General features: G+C 37.4%; 1 protein-coding gene across 1 annotated transcript in view; it reads right to left on the bottom strand.

Moving 5' to 3' along the window:
• LOC119797455 (extracellular matrix protein FRAS1-like) overlaps window positions 1–22,229 on the bottom strand; it is a gene marked incomplete at its 3' end in the record, with an annotated part of 322,128 nt that overhangs the window by 40,250 nt on the left and 259,649 nt on the right. Inside the window, exons 28-30 of the mRNA XM_038306524.1 lie at window positions 18,544–18,867; window positions 5,243–5,402; window positions 4,802–4,980 (exon numbers count right to left, since the gene is read on the bottom strand). Coding sequence (XP_038162452.1) covers window positions 4,802–4,980; window positions 5,243–5,402; window positions 18,544–18,867 — 663 coding nt within the window. The remainder of the gene's footprint in view (window positions 1–4,801; window positions 4,981–5,242; window positions 5,403–18,543; window positions 18,868–22,229) is intronic.

Below are 22,229 nucleotides of genomic sequence, written 5' to 3' on the forward strand. Positions count from 1 at the left end.
TTGAGGGGAGACAAAAAAGATAGGAAGACAGAAGACTGAATAAGAGTGGAGGAAAACTGGAACACTGATGAGAACAGTTGAAGAGAAGGAAGAAAATCTATATAGAATAGCAAAACAGAGAGTAGCCAGAAGTCAGAAGAGGGCTAGAAAGAAAATAATGTAGAGAGGGAAGAAGACGGAGAAGAATGAATGGATCAGAAGTTTGCATTTACTTTTTTGGTTTCTCTATTCCTCATGTCACTCTCTCCTAAGGGGGAGGCGGAGCTCTTTAGGCCCCAAAAATCAGAAAGCCCTGCTAACCACCTTTGACCCCTTCACTCTCAATCCCGACCCAGAGACATTTCTAGTTTTCTATTAAAAAAAAACACTATAGATTTATTCATTTTATTAATCTTGAGAAAATACTACCAGTGTTAAGAGACATGTTCCTGGCTCTTACACTTGATTTTTGTTGTTTTAACATTAATACGCTTGTAAAAATTTATGAAACCATTACTTTCCCTGTTTTCTAATTTCATCTTGATGAAATTTACTTTTTTTTCATCTATGAGCTGGAAATGTCCCCAGATTTGATTTCAGAAATCTGGTCACCTTAGCTGAGAACTTCTGGGAGTGTTTTAGCAGAGATCACTCAGTGGTGTTTGGAAGGAAGAGTTGGAGATGTCATGGTTTGCAGTCAAAGTTGTGGCTGAAGATAGCAACTCGTTATTGGGCTGAATAGTTATAAAAGGCAAGTAACATTAGCCGTGAATTAGCAATGAAGTCTAATCGATGTTGCCTTAAAGAGTTAAAATAGGTAAAATGAAGACATCATAAAATAACTTTAACACAGCTGTGAATGTGTTGAGTAGGCATATGCTCTAAAATGATAACTACTGTTTAATTCGGAATTTTGCATAAGCTAAACTAACATTAGCTTTACTGTTTATATTAAGAAAAGTGATTCTTGATTGTGTATCAGAGCAATGAATTTGTTATTTTCTTAGTATTGTGAAGAATCCAAGCTTTTCAGTGTGTTTATGGTGTTCCAGTCAAAGTACCAAAATATTTTATAAGGTTAGGCCATTTCATCATATTATCCTCCCAGTTCAAAGCCACAGCAGGATCGATACTTTATGGAAAATATATGAGAACGTCCCCATTTTAGAGTCACTGCCATCCAATTTTAATATAACCTGACCCTTCTCAACATTTAAGAAAAGAGAAGCAGAATTACCTTGATTGAAATCACCTGAAAAAGCCTGTGAAATTTGTCTATTGACCAACAAAAGAATTATGAAATCTGTTCGTTGGTAAGCAGAAAGTGAATGCAGTGATTTATAATCTGATCCATTCACTTGGATTCTGGCAGCTGCATTATGGATGAGTTGAAGCTGCCTGATTATTTAAAAAAGACTTATAATGGCCCTCTTGCAGTTATGACTTCTACTAGTAATAAAGGCTTATCATTGTTTTTCTCCATCCTGGATCTATGAGAACAACTTAAATGTTGGGTGTTTTTAGGCTTTTTAGTTACAGACTTAATGTGATTGTCAAAATGTAGACCAAAACTAAATCCATACACACATTCACACTCTGCACTCTTTAGCCTCACTGAGCCGAATACTGATTTCAAATCTCACATGTTTGGTTTCTCTTATCTGCCTGAAGCTTTAGAAAATCGACGTTTCCACTTATCTTTATTTTAACACTGACTTTGTGATTGCGGTCTAAGACTAAACTTTCTAAAATTAAGGGCAGTTTTGTGTCAACAACATGTTTCCACAGAGTTTGTGGAAAAGCAAAGACAGAGGAAGGAGTTAAAGGTGAAAATAGATTTATTGTAAGATACAGAAGCAAGACAGAGAGATGTAAAAGGTCAGGCCCTGCAGGAGAGAGAGCATGGAGGTAAACTTTGTTTGAACTCCTGAAAACACCACAAAGGGCATAAAGTCAAAATAAACAACAGCAGGAGTCTTTGTCACAGTTCCCTCTTTAGATTTTTTTTGTTTTGCACAGAATGTTTTACTTTCAGCTTATATTTTCAATCGCCTTCTGTTGGCAAACTTAAAAAGGGATTCTAGACATTTGGTTTGCATTGTAACAGAAGAATATAAGCAACATAAGCAATGATGAAGATAAACATTGATATATAAAGGCTATATAATAAAATGTTAATGTGTTGGGTTTTACACTGGTGTGTAATATCTTGGTATTCTGCTTGTTGGATGTTTATTTTTTGTATTTATGTTTTATTCTTATGAGTCTGAATTTAGCCTATGCATGTGTTTTTAGTTGGGATTTTATTTTATGTGTATTAATTGTTTCTAATAGCAGCTACTACTATGCACTGCACACTTGGGTCCATGACACATTTCCCCTAGGGGACAATAAAGTCTATTCTATTCTATTCTATTCTATTCTATTCTATTCTATTCTATTCTACGCAATGCTATTCTATTCTATTCCATTCTATTTTGCTGTATTGTATTGTATTGTATTGTATTCTATACACTACCAAACACTGCAAACTTAAGCCATTAATGAAATTGCAACTTTTAACCCCACCTTTTGGAGGCTAAAGTGGAACAATCCAAATAGCCAAAGCAAAATAAATATATATTTATATAAATATACATATAAAGAGAGTGTATGTGTCTATAAAAATATGTAGGTATGCATGTCTTTCCTCACTCCACCCAGAATGCTTTACACCTGTTTTGTTGTCCCTTCTGATTGACGGCTCTATTCTCTCCATGTTGCCTGTTCCTCTGTTGCTGAACCATTTCTTTATCATAATGGCTAATGATCACCTACATTGTGTGTGTTTTTTTTATTTATTTATGATATTAAAAGAGTGTATTTCACCTTAGTCAGACTCTATGCTTAGGTTCCACAAATATAAACATGTCATTAACATCACTCAGATAAGGTACCCCTAATGCACATTATGTATTAATACATTACTAATCTATACATGCTGCCAGAACAGCACCTTTAAGTGGACGTTTAAGACAGACTGATTGGCTTACACACATGATGTACTAACTGGTTCGAGAACAAGCCTCCTTTATGTACAATTGGAAAACACATGCATCCAGCCACATGCAAACCCAGCAAAAAGTCTCATATGACTCCCATCATGTGCGGCTATAGCTGTCTGCTAAGACATCCTGCAGGTCTGCTGACATCCTCATTGTTTTGACAAACTGCCGGATCATCAGGAAACTGCATCAGTTAACCTTTTTTTTTTTTTTAGCTCCTTCACATTTCTGTCAAACATTTTTATCTCTTGTTTGCATGTTTACGTTTTATTTATTTATTTGATATATATATATATATATATATATATATATATATATATATATATATATATATATATATATATATATATATATATATATATATATATATATATATATATGTATATATATTTTTTTTTTCTGGGCAAAGCACATAGAGGGGAAAAAATCACTAGTTCTAAAAATGTTGATATCTAATATTAATGTATCTGCTGAGGTGGATAATCAATATTTCATAATATTAACTATATCTTTTCAAGCCTCAATTACTGTAAAAAGATGCAACAGCATGACCAAGCCCCTCTTCTGTATACACAAACAGTAATAACATAGAAACTAATATTTGTTTTTTTAAAACCAGCCCAGTTTACGCGTGGGACCAACGCAGATATGTGAAAAAAGCCCTGGCTGCCATTAGCCTCAGAGCTCCGCTGGTTACCACGGTCCTCTCAACTTCGGAAATAGTTTTTTAAATTACGCATTAAATCGGTAAATCGACCATATAGTGATGCTTTAAAGTATAATATTCTCACCTCAAATGATCTTAAAACATACTTTTATTGAACACAGCAACAGAAAAGAGAACTTTTAACTTTCAAAGGAGCGCTCCATTGAAAGCTGCTGCTGCTGCTGCCGCAGTGCTTCCTTGTTGTACTTTCTCCAGCGTCGCGCAGCTTTGTCGTCACGCCCTCAAAACCCCGCCCGCTTTGCATCTAGAAACTCAAAACACATCTCTGCATTGTGATTGGCCCGCCAGTTCTAGGGCCTGGGGCATTGAACGAGGCTAGACCAAACTCGCAGGCAAAAATTATTTTGGCCGCTGGCGGCTGGGGCTAGTTCAGGAGGCTTGAATTTCCCATGAGGACCAACAAATACCATGGTAAAATCCTGATCTCCTGGTCACCTGCAGCTGAACTGAATTACATTTCTGTTTCCATTGGCTGTGTGAAATATGAATAGCGAGGAGGTAATGAATCTAACCTTGGATAAACAATTTCATATGATGATGTTGAAAATAAGAAGCGTTTAACTTTGTCGCTAGGCAGAATTTGGGACAGATTAAATGTAGCCAGTGTGAGTCTGCCTTGGTTCTGTCCTAGAAGGAGGAGAAAAGTAATAACAGCAAGGCTGAAAATTAAGAAAAGTAATAACAGCAAGGCTGAAAACTGGCAAATGTTATAAAGTTACAAACACCCTCCTGTAAATTGGGAAATTTAGAATTTTTAAAACCACCTGGATATAGGAAGTCATGTGACAAATAATAACAGGAATAAACTATTCACTTTTAGGAGTATTTATCTCACTAAATGACACAATAGAGAACCACCCAGTTAGTGAAGATGAAGATGCTGTGCTTAAACATGAGAAATTCAGTGGCTTAAATGATAAGTAGCCTGGTCTGTCAGCAAAACAACCAGCAAAGAATTTGATTTTCTACTTTGTCGCTAGAACATATCATGGCGTCCCTCCTAGATCCATGCTCGGACCTCTGAGGTAAGTGAAGCAAAACAAGCACTGACCTGGAACGAGAAAGAGTCTGTGTCGTAGCTCGATCCAAAGTGGCGGTACCAGACTGTGCCATCGTTCACATCCTCCTGGGTGAAAGAAGCGGTCGGTGTATAGCGCTGATTGTCGATATGGGAGGGGTCCCATCCTTCAGGTGGGCTGTCAGCTGGCATGGACAAGAGCACCACTTCCCCTGGACAGAGAACAGAGGTGATCATCTATGACATTTAACATTTAAAGATTAAACTAGTCACAGAAAATAAAGACTCTAAAAAGTGCATCATGAAAATCCTTTACATAAATTTTTTTTAATATCCTATGGGTTTAAAAAAATGCATTCACAGTAAACTGATAAAATGCTTTCCTTATTAGTTTAACACTTTAAATCTTCTTTTATTCCAGGCACTAACACGTATTTCTACTGAACACATTTGTGTGTAAGGACACACAATTACCATATTTTGGTTGTCCTTCTGAGGAGAGGATGTTGTAGACGATGTCGTCAGTGCCAACTCCTTTAAAGTTTGTCTGCAGATACTTCTTATCGAGCCGCACCATCCCCCCTTCCTTGACCCAAGTCATCGGTAGAGACACCAGATGAGGAGAATCCTGAGGCTGAAAAACAAAAGGGTCAGAATCAGATGGATTTAATTATAAGTGAGACTTATATTCAATAGATGTTTGTCTGTCAGTCACTGTTGCAGAGAAAACCTTACTCATGCAGCCTGTCACCAGTTTTAGTCCTGAGGGAATGTTATATTTTTATTTTGTATTTTCTCTCTTTTTTCTTGCACCCTTTCACTTTTTTGAGTCCTGGGAGCTTTTCATGCTACAAATCAGCAGCATGAAAAGCTTCAACACCAAGCTGTCGTCAGCTCTACGGACCAGAAATAAGAAACAACAAAAAGTTTTTTTCTGATCTGTGAACTGAAACTTTACTATCAGGGTTATTTTTATAATGCCATATCGATCCCAGTGCCTGTGAAACAAAGAGCGGGGCTGGATGTAGAGAGCACCGAGAGATGGCGGATGATTCATTGTCGCTCAAGGCTATTCCAGTTAGAGAAAAATAAAAAATGCTGTCATGGAAGTTTGAATCCAGACCTTTACCTTGCTGTGTCACCCTGCTGTCTAAATAAAAATAGCTGATGTAAAAATCCTGCTTGTCGGAGAATCAAGCCTCTAATATAGTGTGAGAAACGCTAACAGCAAGCAGACAACCTGCTTCATACCAATACAAAGCAAAAAAAACAACCTCTGGAAATGTATGTAGAATCATATATATATATATATATATATATATATATATATATATATATATATATATATATATATATATATATATATATATATATATATATATATATATTTCAAGATTTTATTAATCTAAACTAATGCTGTTAGAATCGCCAGGTAAACAAATATCTTACAGAGAACAAACTCTGCTTACAGTTGACAAAAACAACCTAAAAAGCTAATTGTTAAACCTATTCAGGCTTTTTGACTGCCTGGGGCTGAAGGCCTTGGATAACTAACATGCTCATGCATTTTTTAAAATGTTTTAATCCAAATCCAATTCAGCCATAATCATTTGTACAAAATGTTTGAATATGATTTTGGTTACAGAGCTCATCGCAGAGTCATTAGATAAAGGTACAAAAACAGCTCTATGTATATTGAGAATAGAATATTTGAGCATGCTTTTATGATATATACAGAATTGGATCTAATTTTATTTATCAAGCACTTTTAAAACTACTAGAAAAAAAACAACATCACAGATAAAAGACAAACAGTTCAAACATTGGTAAAAGTAACATCCACACAATCAAAGTAATTAAAATCAGATAAAAATATAAAAGAATGAAAGGATAAAATAAAGTGCAGGGTAAATAAAGGAAAAAGGTGTTGTGAGCTTGTTCATGTAAAGAAATCTGCTGTTTTAGTTTTAATGCAAAGAAGCTGAGTGCTCAGGTTGTGAGGTTCTCTGTGTTCTTCATCAATACTGTACAGATGTGAGGGAAGAAGCTTTCTCCTTGGCAGCTATTAGTAGCAAATAGTCAGAAGAGATGTAAGCTGCCCTTTTTCCTAAACCTAGACCTGCACAAGACCTGGACAGATGGAAGGGAGCTCTGATGAATCTCCCAACAGTTCCTGTCTTGTTTTCTGGATGAGGGAGCTCCCTAAAAGTCCATCATAGCCTCCACCCACTTGAGCAGGAAGCTCAAGTTGATTCTGACTGCACCACTGGACAAGCTAATCCACATTACAGTATGTCTGTATGCAGACTAATCATTGTCCCGGATCAGATCAATGACAGTGGGGTCATCAGTAAACATCAGAGGTTTTGCTGACAAGAGAACTAAGGAGCAATCAGTTGTGAAGAGAGAGAGAGAAGAGTGAGAGAGAACACCCCACGGGGGTGCTGGAGCGGATTTGTGTGGAAAAACCTGCTTCCCAGCAGATCCCATAAATTTCCCATTAAGTTAAGATCCAGACAGCCATTGGCCTATATTCATAGGGAACGCTTCATGCATGGCTTTCCAACGCCTTTGAATTATCAACCTTTCACAGTGGGAACTTTGAATGTTCATTGCATGCACCAACATCATCATGTGGAATAATTAGCTCATCACAAAAAAAAAAAAATACGTAGCATTGGTGAGAACAAAAAAAATGGCTGGAATTAAAACATCCACCTGTGAATTCCCACCGCAGAGGTAATGAATGGCATCTGCCGTGCTTGTTCACCTGAACAGCAGCTCCATATTATTGTGCTTGGTGAAAAATGCCTGCAAAAGTGCTCTAAACTGGTTCTGTGTTTGTTATACTGGACCAAATATTGTTAATGTAATTATTACTAAAATAGCATTGTCCTTGTTACCTCCAGCTGTGTGTCTCTACCAGCTTTTGCAGATTCAAAAATCCCCATCTGTTGTCACAGATCCTTCATTGTAATCTGATTGGGAACTTTACTGTACCACTAAAAAGTATGTTTTAATGGATACCACCTGATGGCATTTATGGCTGCATGTTTCGGATCATTGGACCTCATGCAAGAACCGTCCCTGTAAACAAATTTGATCTTAAATTGTTCGATGTTGGATAAAATGTTGCAATCGCCACTTGTCTCCTTTTTCTAATGATCTCTCAGGTACGAACAAATTTTACGATTGCTCCAGACTTGACTTAGGAGTCTTGCTCAATCAGTTAGTTGTTATCCAAACGCAGTATTTCACTAAATGACTACATCTCGTTACTTAGCCTCTCAAAGAGGTTTGAGTTTTGAGAATAACTCAGAATGCATGAAAATTCCACCAGTGAAATGTTTACCAATATAGACATGTTAGACATCGTTGGAAAGCTAAGATTCTCCACAATTCAACCACAAAGTTTCTTTTATAGACACAGCGAGCATATATATTCAGAAACTAGAGGGTGTTAGCTTTCAAATAATGTAATTTGGGCTTACAGTTCCTAAGTTATTTGCTTTTTCATTTGGGTATGTAAAATAGGCGAGAATTTCCCAAAAGGAGGTGGTTGTTAGAAACAAATGCGCATTTTATTAGGGTACATTGTTATGTATTAGACTAATCTGTAATTATAAATTACATTTTCATTGGCTGACAGTAGACGGTAGCTTGCATGTTGGTATCCGGGGGACTCTGGTTTCATTTGTTGTTATTTTGTCAAAAGAAGGAACAGTCAGAGATCAAGCTACTATTAAAATAAAGCCCATTTCTGTGAATGAACCCCTTTTGACATGCGAGGAAAGTCATAGCTCTCCCACCTATATGTAGCCTTATATGGCATCATCGGGGAGGTAATTATGCAGATTTATATTACTTGAGAATGAGCGCTCAGGTACACACAAGTGAAATGTATCAGGTTTACAAAGATATATTAGGTTTATGTTATAGAAGTTAAGTACGTTTGTTGAATCTTGTGTGGCGCGTTCTTAATAGCCCTCCCATAGTAAGAGAGTAAATAAACAAAAATACATAAAAGTTACCTGAGGACCATTATCCTGCTGGAAGGGAAACACTTAGACTTAGGCAACTTTTATTGTTTTGTTTTGTACTGCTCTCATGACATTTCCATCTCTTAAAGTGCAGCAGTGATCAAAACACCAGAACACCTGCCCTGTTGTTAAGTTCTCTGTAAACTCTAACAGGTACCTCCATCTAGTCTTTCCTCTCTTTGATTTTACTGAAGAAAAGCAGCTCTGCATCATGATGTTGCCGACATATTGTGTCACTACATGGCTAATTGAGGCAAATGGCAAACATGACAAACACTTGATGGTCCTGTTGCTGCTTTATTTCTTCTTGCCAGTCTTCCATAGAGACTACAGTAAATAGCTAATAATTGCCATGTGAGCAGCATGGGAGCAGATTCTCCAACCTGAGCTGAGGATCTCTGCTGCTCCTCCAGAGCTACTGAAAGGCTATCGCCTGCTTCTTTGATAAGACTTTTTTTGTGGGTTTTTTTTTCGCTTACAGCAGTTGCTTGTTTTTTCAATAGTAGGGTGACAGGAAAGGGGTATGAGAGAGGGGAGAGACATGCGGCAAAGGACCACAGGTCAAAATCGAAGCTGGGCTGGCTGCGTCGAGGACAGGTCATCTTGTGTATTGCAGTTAATGCACCTAGAAGAGCGAAGTACGCGAGAACGCTGGGACCCTTTTTCCAACTGGATCCCTGCTCTTATTCGGCCTCATGCCCCTCCATTGTCGCACAATCTTGTCCCCACTTCCTCACCGCCTCGGCCATATCTAGACCCACAGCTAGTTTGTGATTGTCCCTCTTGCGTTGTGGAATAACTGCGCTATGTTATTCCACGCATACTTCAAAATTTATACCAAATTTTGAAGTATGCATCTTCAAAATCGGGCATAAATCAAAAATATCTACTATAAGCTCACTGCGACACACTGCAGCGGGAGTATAACCAGCCCCTAAGGCCTCCATACATTGGTTGTAACCACTACACCACTGAAACATGCCCATTAGTGCACAACTTGTGGCATCAGAGCAACAATCAGTGCGTAAACCAAGGCAATTCTTTTTATAATTATTTTAAATACATTTTTGTATCACAAATACCTGTTTCATCCCAGTATAAAGATACATTTGTTATTCATGGGAAGAATGAAGATGAGAAATTAGCAAAACAAATATTATTAATCTAATGTCTTTATAATTAAAGATCAAAAAAGTCATATTGAGAATGATGACAACTGAATGTAAATCTAAAACAAAAAACTATTTACGCCAGGTTTGGTCAAGCTAAGATTATTAGTAGCTTTTTTGACACAGTGATGATTTCATTTCACTAATTTAATGCTCATCAGTGCTGCAGCATACATATTTTGCTACAAACAGAAAGAAAAGAAAAGTTTTAATTATGCGTGTGAGACAGACAGTGTTTTGCATGAGAATCTTAATTTAAAGATTGAAAACCTGCAACCACCTCTGCCTGCCGCTGATCCAAATCACACTGATTCACAGAGGCCGTGATAGAAAACAGAGAGGCACAGAAAAAGAAACCACATACATCAGCACGGCAGGCTTTTAACTCACAGGAACACATCATCTGGGAGATAATGGCTCTCTCAGGATGAACACCAGGAGCTCTCAAGGACATTTAGAGCCAGAAGCTCAGGATAAAGCAGGTCAGAGGGACCTGGTTGGGATTTTAACTAATATTTTCCCCTCGTCTTGTTCTGACCTGCAGCTGCAACCATATTTTTTAATTTTCAGGGCTGTGTGGATAATGTAAAAATCTAATGAGCTTTGTCCACGTGAGATTTGAGTTGAACCGTTAGATAAGCAGTCTAATCTCCGTCAAACAGGTGCAACAGATAATGAAATGCTCATGCAAATGAGGGCAAAAGACAGCAAATTTGCCTAATGTGATTTTAAATGGATTTAACACAAAACATAGAGGAAGTAGTAAACAACAACTACCCCAAAAAAAGGAGGAAGCACAGGACACAGGTAGACGCCTTCCACGGTCCATGGGAGACACAAGTCTCCTGAAACACGTCTTTCAAGCTGAGAGGAATTTATGCTTCCTTAAAAGCATCCAAGGAATTTTCACCGAGAGCTGAGGAGGTGTTTTGCTTTTATCCGGCAAAAGAACGCAACTTCAAAAAAGACTGAATGTGACAGTCACAGCGAGCCTCCGTGTTCAACTTTGTGGGGAAATTGTTCACATGAGAGGAAACTTCAATCGTTTCAGGCTTTAAGACCTAAAAGACCCCTGAAGCCTTCTGACTTCTTTAAAGTTCTACTTTGTAGGAGTACTTCTCCCATTACATAAAACAACTATGGCTCCACTCCTAAATAAAGTAAAATACATATATATTATCCTCAGCCAAGGTATGCATGTAATAGGAGACCTTTAAAGGGCTTCTAGAGAGATTATAAACCAAGAGGGTGCAGAGCTATTGGCTGCCGTCCACAAAAACAGAAATAAATGACTTTGCAGAGATAGAGTTGGAGTCATCCATAAAACATCAGCTGGCTGCAGGCCTGGATGGTCACGCTGTTGTAATGACAGAGTTTCACACTCCCAGTGGGGGATGGGTGGACACAACGATTTCATGAACCTCTCAAGATGAAATTGAAAGACGCAGAGCGATGATTTAAATTCTTCTTGGCAATGCATTTCAATTTAGTTTGAAAAGTTTTAAAATGGCATCTACAATAAGAGTGGAAAGGAAATCATAGGGTGCATCCCTACTGCATAACATTATCTCTCCCTGGAGGCAAGATAACAAAAAAAATGATTTAGAATTTGGAGATTTCCATTCAGGAACTTCTAGTCAATTAAGAAATGATGAAGTAGTTATTTACTTCTCAGTGAGTTTGCCAACAGTTAACTGTATTCTCGAGAAACTTATAAGATTCTACACAGGCTTGTAAAGCTAGATTATTAAATCTACTGAAAACAAGATGAAAAGTCAAATCATGATTTCTGTGTTACACTTTTAAAGTCCGAAAAAGTACTTTTAAATTCCGGGAGACAACCTCCAAAAATGTAATCTGCAATTCCCAAAGTGAGTAGGTATGGTCAAGAAATCATGTAACCTCTGACAAAGTATCTTTTAAACTCTAGCCTTTACATTTAAGGAATTTCACCTGGAAAATACTGTATTGTGCCTTATCTTGAAAATGTACCAATAAAGTGGCTAGTAAGTTTTAGGTGTCATGTTTCTTCTAATATTTATACCTTTAGTCACAGGAAAGTACATTGAAAGTCCCAGGTAAAAACCTTGGAACTTGTAGAAGGAACCTCTTAACTTCTAGGACACTACTCCAAGTGTTATGTACTTTAAAACTTCTAGAAAGCAATCCTTTAACTTCTACGTAAATATTGCAGACGCTCTACACATGTACCAAAAAGGGAATAACGTTAACATTTCCAGGACCTGGCTTAGCAAGAAAGCTTGGCTAGGAGCACGTAGCTTTATTCTGCTTTCCCTGCCTTCTTTTTCCAACGTCAGGATCTGACCCAGCATGGATAAAGACAAGTGTTCGTTAATTTGCATAGTTGCTCAAAAATAAACACATTGTCAGAAAATATATCGTTTTTATAGATTGAAAAAATATAAATTGACAATCTGGTACATTATTTTTTTAGGTTTGTGACACAATATTGGACCAAAAAACAGATTTATTTTCACAAAGCCTCAGAAGGGCAAGATTTATGTACAAAACATAAAGCTGTTCATGAAATGATGTTTTGCTTTTATAATGTTTTTTTTTTTTTTTGTTGGCATTCATATAGATATACTGGTGTGATAACTTAGTTTATGTCTTATTGGTTTTTGGGATACGTCTATTTTGAATTTATAGCCCCCCTTGAGAAATCTCCACCAGCCACCGCCCGCCCGCCCGCCCGCCCGCCCGCCCGTCCGTCCGTCCGTCCGTCCGTCCGCCCGCCCGTCCGTCCGTCCGTCCGTCCGTCCATCCATCCATCCATCCATCCATCCATCCATCCTAAATCTTAAGCTCTTGGCTATATGGTATATATATATTTAGATATACACGGTTACACCTTTTAGAAATCAGGGCATTTTAAGCCCTTTGCTTTGCTTCCATCTCTGCTACCCATCAGCATCTCTTGTTTTAAAACTAGAAAAACAGCAACTGTGAAACATGAGGATACAATTTCATAAAATCCTACTTCTGAAAGGTAATTTCATGAGGTACCGTTTGTAGTTTCCTTTTATTTACACACCCATAGGTGGAATAAACTAACTGTTGAAATTATGTACTAAATTAGAAAATCATACCAATTATTTGGTCACATGTAACCTGTGAAACGTTCTTAATTTCAGTCAGCCAATTTATTTAGAAATCGTTTGAGAGTTCACCGGATTCAGAGTGTCTGAAAACATAATGCACCGTTGCTTCAATTGATGTGTATACGCTCTGACCAAAGCTTGGACTGACCTAAGATGGTCGCTCTGTCCGCATACCTATCACTCAATGACATGGTGTCTATGGATGCCTTCAGTTTTATTAGTTAACAATGGCTTTCTAATGGAAACTGCTTCTGTCTCTTTCTGTTTCCTCTTGTATAAATATAACTACGACCCTGAGGACTTGGATGAAAGCTTGCGACACTTTCTGCAACCTATTTTGGACGACCTACATCAAATAGAAAACATGAAAAAATTCAGCATCCAGATAATTCATATAGTCTATAAATAAAATAGCTTTTAAAGAAGCTGCAAAAAGCTTGAGCTCCAACTTGTCAAAAAAATAAATAAAGCCAAAGAGTAGATACATTGTTTTAGAATGAATAAAGGTAAGTGGTTAGCAGGAGGTTGAGCTTCACCCACTGGGTCTTCATTATCTCCTTGACAACAGAGCTTAAGTACCCCCCATCCAAACTTGGATGTTTGATCAGAAAAGAAAAGGATTTTATATTCTTTATATTATTAGTTGGAAACTGTTGAGCCCCAGGATCTTTTTGAGGTACAAAGACTTTTCCCCGTGACAGAAATTGAAAGCCAGAGGTCCTGCTTTCTATTCTGCTGAGCTCCCTCTCAGGTCGGGGCTCAAGCTCCATACGCAGGAAGTCCATCCATCAGGGGATCATTATGGCCTGATTAGCCTCCTGCTTTACACCACCGTAATCTGATTTTCTAGCAGCCTTTTTTACCCGGCACAACCTGGAGCCGACAGCTGACGATGCTTTATGGATAGTGAGTCAGAAAGTGCCCCACTCTGAAAACTAAAGACTTATTGACTCAAGTTTGCTAATTTTGATCCAGGTTAATGAAAGCCTTGAGGTTTAATAGCAGAACATGAGGTTTTATCTAAACATTTAGGATCTTAAAAGCTTTTTCTCTTTTCTGTTCACGTAGACTCCGTTACATCTGGATGCTCTCAGTGCACATCCTTAGAAGGCAGTTTGGTATTTTAGCAGATCCACACAGACAGACTTTAATTAGATTCTGAATATCAAAGACTCCCATGAGATCTGGCTAAATATCTCAAAAGTTTAATAAACAAGCTGTGGTTCCACCATGTGTGGCCAGAAGCCATTACATTTATCCCTTTTTAAGTCTATTATTGAGCTAAAGTGAGATAAAACCGTATAGCCTACTGAACAGGTTTGGTTGCTTGCTTTCTTTTGGCACAATTCTGCTAGGATTGCTCTGAGAATATTCAAGTTCTACTCCTCCTGGATCAACATGAAGAGACAGTAGAAATTTGCTTACATTGTGTCATTGACTCTACATCAATCCCTCACATCAAGCTTGCATGTAGAGACAGTTGGGAAGAAAAACTTCCATTTAACAGGAAGAAAACTCTTGTAGAACCAGGCTTTGTGTGATCGGCCTTCTGCCAAGGCTGATTGGAAGCGTTTTTAAACCCACTTCATGTTCACTAGTCTGCAAGATCCATATTTTATGCTGCTCAGGTAAAATGACAATCTGGAAATTTTTTCAAAGATATACTTTTTCTTTTGCACCGCAGATGGGTAATAATCAGAGAGATTTGTTGTGGACCACTGCCATATTTATCAAAAACAACCGTTAGGGTCCAATTCACAGGGTACTCTCTGCTCAAATTGTTTGTTTTTCTTGACAGTTTAACAAACCAATAGTTACTACAGTTCATTCATCAATTCATCCATCCATTGCTTAACTGCTTATTTTGGCTGGTGTCTATCTCCAGCACACATCAGGCGATGTGTGTGCTACCCCCTGGACAGGCCAGCGATAATTCACCGAGTACAGAGCAAGAAACCATGCATGCACACAGTGAGGAAAAGAAGTATTTGAACACCCTGCAATTTTGCAAGGCTCCCATGCTTTCCAAGTTCACGCCATGTTAGTAGTTGGATTCATACTGATTATATGGGGTGGACAGGTGTTTATACAGATAACAACCTCAAACAGGTGCATCTTATTTAGGATAATAAATGGAGTGGGGGTGGACATTTTGAAGGCAGACTAACAGGCCTTTGAAGGTCAGAATTAAATACATCCAATACTTATTTGCAGCTTTATCATACAAATAAATAGTTGAATAAAATCATATATTGTGATTTCTGGATTTTTTCTTTCGATTATGTCCCTCACAGTGGACATGCACCTACTATGACAATTTCAGACTCCTCCATGATTTCTAAGTGGGAGAACTTGCAAAATAGAAGGCTGTTCAAATACTTATTTTCCTCACTGCACATGTATACCTAGGAGGGAATTAAGAATGAACAATTAACCTAAGGAAGCTGTTTTTGGACTATAAGAAAATTTACTTCACAGAGAGAATATTTGAATACAGATGCAAAACAATAACTGAGATCCTTATTAGTTTTAAATGAACCAATAATAAATACCAGTAAATACAATGATGATAACTTCAGAGCTCTACTGACTTTCTGTATTTGCTTTCTGTTCTACAGTTTATGCCCTTATATTGTGTGGATCACAGAAGTCAAGAAGGAGAGAGCAGGGACAGTGACCACACTGGGATCTTATCCAAAAGCTGTGGACACAAATTGAGGACATTCATTTAGCTTTCCATCATCCTGTCTTTCCTGCTTGGCTTAAAGGCATGACAGACTGCAGAATCAGGAGATTTTACAGTAAATTAATACTGCCATGTGTGAGTAAGTGTGCGAGTGGGATGTTATTGATTTACAGAAGGGGTAGAAGAGGCAGAGGAGTTTAGCCTGAAGGGCTCCATCTGCACACAGCCAGACAAACAGAGCTGCCCTCCAAATTCAAACTGTTCTGACTGCGTGAGCAGAAAACAAGAGGAAAAGTTTCTCTGTAACCAAGAAAAAAAAACGGAAAAAAAAAAAACTGTGAAGTGGGATGTCGCTGTAGTGGAAACTGAAGACTTATTAGTCAGTCCCGCTTTGTTTTCTGCCTCCAGTTCGCTTGGTAACGAGGAAGTTGCAAGAATATTTATCTTTCCAAACATCAACCTGCAGCAACTCCTCCTGTTTGGTCGCAGGAGTTGATGCCTGCTGCAAGATAATTGTGTCCTTGTGATGAAACACTCACTAGAAGCAATGACAACTGCCATTGTAATGACTCTGCCTGTTTTTTTCTATTTTAGCAGCAAGGCTACAGGGATCTGCCAGCGCCTCCAGGAAACTATTTTCAGGGATAAAGTCAGCAGGGCATCTTGTGAGGACATGTCAGCTGGAAGCAGAGTGATGACTGCTGAGACTGATGCAATTTAAGGTGTCTGGAGGAAAGGATGTGATTTATGTCAGAATATCATGCAATGGAAAGCTTTACTAAAAGAGATCACATTAAAAATGAACAAAATGATTATTATTGACAAGTATAAAATCTGATCCTTTAAAAGTCCAATCTATAATTTTTCATATAAAATAATGGTAAAATGTGAGTGATTTATTATGTTTATTCTAGGCATTGTTTGGGGTCACAACTATCTGCAAAAAAAGCTTAATCAATAATTTTTTATAAAGAATTTATCTTAATCTGATAGCCACCCAGAAAGGTTTGAGTAAAAACCTATCTGCCCTCTGCATGTGATTGGACAGAGACAAAGGGCACCAATCAAAGGACAGGTTGTGATGTAGTATTTTAGATCTGAAACGGTGTCTCTTCTCAATTTTGATTACTGGAAATTCCAGTAGTTTAAACTTGGACATCATGATGTTGATTAAAAGGTGAACATGCCATTGTAGCGAATGGGCAATCAAAAAAGTATAGATATTTTATATTTTCTGTCGCATTATTCAGGTATTTGGTAAACAAAACAATAATCTGTTTATTTCAACTGAACCAAAGCCAGAATACTTTGGATAGATTTTTTTTGGTCAATCTGTAAAAAGCAAAAAAATAGGGTTATTTTCCTCTTTATACAGTCTTTGTAAATATTGGTTTGAGCTGTGCATGCATCATTTTATCTGGCTAAACTTGTATTTGTATCGAATGGAATCAAGGCATGAAAAAAATTGATCGGAGAAGGATAGGACAGTGCTGCTCCAGGATTTGTGCAGAAAACCCAAACAAACAGCTGATAATCTCTTTTTCTTTCTCCAAAGCAGAAGACAGCTATAAACAACCAGAACTGGATAAGGAAATTTAAAAAAGTGCTACAAAGACACTGAAGTATAGCATGGATATTTGTGGTGAAAATATAAAACAACCAGTAAATCAGCAGAGGAAAGCAAGACCTACTCCCAGTAAGATGGAAAGAGTAGTAAGGCTCTACGCTTACATTTAAAATTAGGTTTTCCAGATTTTCTGCCACCCTTGGATGTTCAAAACATAATGGAAAGCTTAAATCCACAGGTGGAGGGTTGTTTGGTGCAAATTAGTTTTTTTTTTTTCATTCTTTTTCCGAGTTTAAAATGAGTGAAAACATACCCACCATTTATTTCAAAGATATATAGAATTTTCTAAGGATTTATTCTTGAAGGGAAATATCTTGTGATCAAAATATCTTTCATAATAATTGAATAGCAGTAAATATTTGACTTCTATTTTTGTCGATATTGATTGATTTGTGTCAGATTTTTGTCATATTTTTGTTAATATTTTGCTTTTGCAAAAAAAAAAAATAGTTTAACCCTTTATAGGGCAAGTTACCATTTTTGTGTGTTTGCATACCCCTTATAAATGGAGTCCCCCCCCATCCCTCACTGAGGTCTAGAAGCACAAGACTTGTATCCAGGTTTGATACAAGTATTGTATCCAGGCATTAAACAAATATCATGCTACAGGTCTGTACAAGTTATTTTGGCATTTGATCAATTAAATGAGTCCTTGAACCAATATATTACCAACTGAAAATTAAGTTGGAAAAGAACGTAACAAGTTAAGAATAAAAGCTAAAAATCTAATTGAAAAGTTAAAAAATAGAGTAAAAAAGTTATTAAGCTAATTCTAAAAAGTAAAAAAATTAAGTTCCTGTATCAGCATTAATGCTCTTAGGTTATGTTGTAATAAAACAAGTTGTTTCTTTCGCTGTGTGTGTTTTTCATGAGTTTCTTATAGAAGCACTTTTGTTATTTTTCTTAATATATTAGGAAAAGTGGCCGTTTTTTGTTAATACATTAACCTTAATTTCTGTCATCAAAAAATACATATTTTTTTATTTCTCAAACGTATAAAGGTCTAACTAAAAAAATAATAAGGTAAAACTAAAAAAGTATAGATGAAAAGAATGTCCTTAAACCTTAGGGAGAAAAGCAAAGCTGTTAACTTCCTGTTTGGATTTTGAACCATCGAGTTGTCCTTCTTACCCTCTGAATTATCCGGACCTGGAGCAGAATGTTCCTGTAGCTGTGGCCGTCGTTCACCTGCAGCACGGCGCTGTCCTCCAGCACTGCTGAACCATCGTGGACGTACTGAATCTGCTCCCTTGCCAGTTCCTCCAGCTTGAATCTGCCGAGAGCGCGGTCGCCATGGAGACGGGTCAAACGGCCATGACGGGGTGGTTCGAGGACTATGACTAGAACATCTGCAGGATTGTCAGGGTCATCGACCTGCAGCACAGACTTGGTGATGGTGGCCGGGCTGCCGCGGCCGTCTAAGGTTAACGAAGCCAGGGTCACCACTTTTGGGGGCTGGAAATACAAATGAATGAGTTCTAAGTACAGAAGTAAGATTTTTATTACAATACAAATGACATAGAACTTCAAAATTCTCTCCTTTAAGATGTGAAACTGCTTCACATCTCAAGGGCTTAAAAGGCTGCTGAGAAAATATAAAAAATAGTCAGATATTATATTGTTTTCAGGGCAAAGCCACCTGCTGCAGAGTGAAATAGCAATTTTGAAGGCAAGAGGGAGGTTAACCTGGGCGCTTCATTAAGCTGCACTCAGCAGTGTCCACCTCGTTACCGTCGGTGAAAAGCCTCATACGGCTAACAAAGTCAGCGAGACGAGGAGACCTCCTGTTGTGAGAAACTTTCTACGGAGCCGTGTTTTGGTCTTTCACTGCCTCTTTACCTTCATACTTCTAATTAGAACATGAAGATCTGAGGTGCAGCAGGTGGCTTTACTGAAGAAAATCAGAGCTGTACTTTTCTCTACGAGAGAATCTTTATAACAAGATTAATTTTATGCATTTCAAAGCCATTTCTTCATTTTAACTACCAGTAGCAAAAATAACATCCAACTGATTTGTAGATTTTAGCCTCCCCAGACTACTTGTTTTGGTTTTGACCCTCAACATTATGGAATATATTGTAATGATACATAAAACAGTTTTAAAGGGGAAATGAAAAACAAAAAGTGTCACAAGTGTCATATCTCTCCTACATTCTTGAGACAAAAATGAGTATGGTTTAAAAGTGCATTTGTTTGAAACGTTCTTTTTAAAAGTTTAACAATGCAAAGCTGAGAGCAGAAAAATAACTTTCAGATTCCACATTGAGATTTGCTTGCAGGGCTGAGTGAATGTGCAAAGCTGCAGGGGGAGATGTGAGCTGTTTTCCTGAGAAAGCACCACCAGCTGTCAGGTCGGGAGCTCCGGGCTGCGCAGCAGGATGAAGAGCATGTGTCCAACATGCTGCATTCCTTGCCTGGCGGACCTGCCCCAGCCTTTTCTTATTAAAGGAGTCAAAAAAGATGCATTAAAAAAAGCTGGTGTGCTGAATATCTTTGATCGAGGACGACTAAAACCAAGATCTATTTACCGGGTTTTCTGCAAGTTCTAACGTAAATTTTGTACCATTTAAAGCACAAGAATTCAGGTTTAAGCCTCAAGAAATTGTAAAAATAATAAGAATATTTATCTCATATCTTAAGCAGGTCAAATATTTTTTTGCAGATCTGTTTTGTGACTGGAGTATCTTTACGACTAGATTACCAAAGCTTAGAGCTTTCCTAGAGTACAAAGCATGCGTCATAACACTTTGATGATGATTTACCGTTTTTAAAGCAAACCTGGAGAAATATAAACTCCTCCATGATGAAGAAGATGCCCTGACGATAACATAACAGCAATACATTGATCTGAGTTGCTTAAAACATGCAGTTTTAAGATTGTTTTATGACCAGAACTCTATCATAAGTCTGCAGGGTCTGGATGAAATCCTGTTAAAAAATTCTTTTGAACAGTAACTATTGATTCCCTGTATCATTTGTAGTAACCCACTGCTCAGGCTTTTTATGACCAAAAACAATTTTCTGTTTTCTTCAAAGTCTGTCCTGCTGATTTCTTTTTAACTGAATCAGACATCATTACTATTTCTATAAAGGCACAAAAAAGAAAATGTATTGCAGATTTGATGAGGCGAAGTTTTAAAAAAAAGTAAAGAAACTGTTAAACGAACCACATTGATTGCATCAAAGCATCCTTCCATGATTTTTATGTGCTTACAGACGTAAAATCATTGGAATTGATTAATATATAAAATGCTTTTTTTGGGCTGGCTGTAAGCTTATCACTCTCTGATTGGCTTCTCTCTGTTAAATAGGGTGGCAGATATACCTGCCTCTGTCCTAATCCCCCAGGCTGTGATCATGCCTATTACTACCTCTCTGTCAGTCTCTGCCAGAATGTCTCCTTGCCCGCACGAGATCCATTCTAGTTGTTATGTTAGTGATGGTGAGATGAAGCCGCATGAGGCATTGAACATTCAGGCCAAATTGATTCAATGAACCACACAGTTTATGAAACATCATGTGAACATGACACCACCTACTAGTGTTGTTCATAACTATAGTTATCAATATAATCTGTGATGTCTGCAATGGTTTTGCTTGTTTTTTTTATTTATTTTAATTCCCTTTGAAATTGTTAATGACTGATGTTTATAATAGAATATTTTGTAAAGTTTTGTGTGTTTAAATTGTCTAAAAAAATAATCTTTTAAGGTACACTATTTGTTTTCTGTCATTTTATTGACATAAGCTCAAGAAGACATTAAAAGTGCTTGTGCAACTTGGTCAATGATGAGCAAAATCAAATGTATTGGTCATTTTTATTCAAAAATATCAGTTTTTCCACAGTTTTTGGTTTTAATCTAGTTGGAATTTGTGTTCAACCAATCTTTTGGTTAAAACAACCAGTCTAATTTGGTAGTGTTTTTACCTAATCTATATTGTTAAAAGAGAAACCAATACAAATTGGTCACTTTGACCAAAATACTGGTTAAGTAGTTTAGTAATTTTCAAAAGCTGAGGCCAGAACTCGAAGCAACAACCCTCTGTGTGAAGGTTAAACTCCCTTAGTAACACCACTATCACCTCTATCTCTTAAAAATATAATAAAAATTAATATTAATATTACAGCCGGAACCAAAGACCTATTCTTAGAGTATATCCAAAATCTATCCAAACAGTCAACTGACTGTAACTCTCCTACAAACTCCAACATCTTGACTGAATACTGAGGCCGTTTAAATGCCTGTTGAAGTTCGAGGGCGATCTGAACCACTTCCCGAAGCGGTCACATGATTTGGCGGTCGCGAGGCTTAGGACATCATTGATTTTGGTTCCTCCCCTACATGAAGCTACTCAACAAACGCATCTAAGGCCCGGCTCATCTCAGAACATTACTTGATTGTATGCACACTCATCTTCTGACTCTGGTCACACCCTGGACTGTATTTGTCTGCCACCAAACTTTTCAGCCCACATTCGCCTTCTCATACTTTCTACCTGCATGTTTGCCTTTAACTAGGGATGCACGATATTGGGATTTTGGCCGATATCCGATATGCCGATATTTTAAAACTCATGCAGCCGATAACCGATATCGATACCGATGTTAAAGCTGGACAAAAATAAGTAGTCATTGAGAATAGCAGTTTTGTTATCCATTTCTGACACTTTGAAAAATAATATACTCAAATATATTTTCATATGCTGATATCAAATTGATTTTTAAAAACGCGGTATCGACCTATTTTACTTTCAAAATCTCGTGAAATTTCATCGTTCTGTTACAAACTCTCGTGATATTTTCCAAATTCCTGTGG

Source organism: Cyprinodon tularosa, unplaced genomic scaffold (genome assembly GCF_016077235.1).
Source record: "Cyprinodon tularosa strain WSP-4 unplaced genomic scaffold, ASM1607723v1 ctg583, whole genome shotgun sequence".
Lineage (NCBI taxonomy): Eukaryota > Metazoa > Chordata > Actinopteri > Cyprinodontiformes > Cyprinodontidae > Cyprinodon > Cyprinodon tularosa.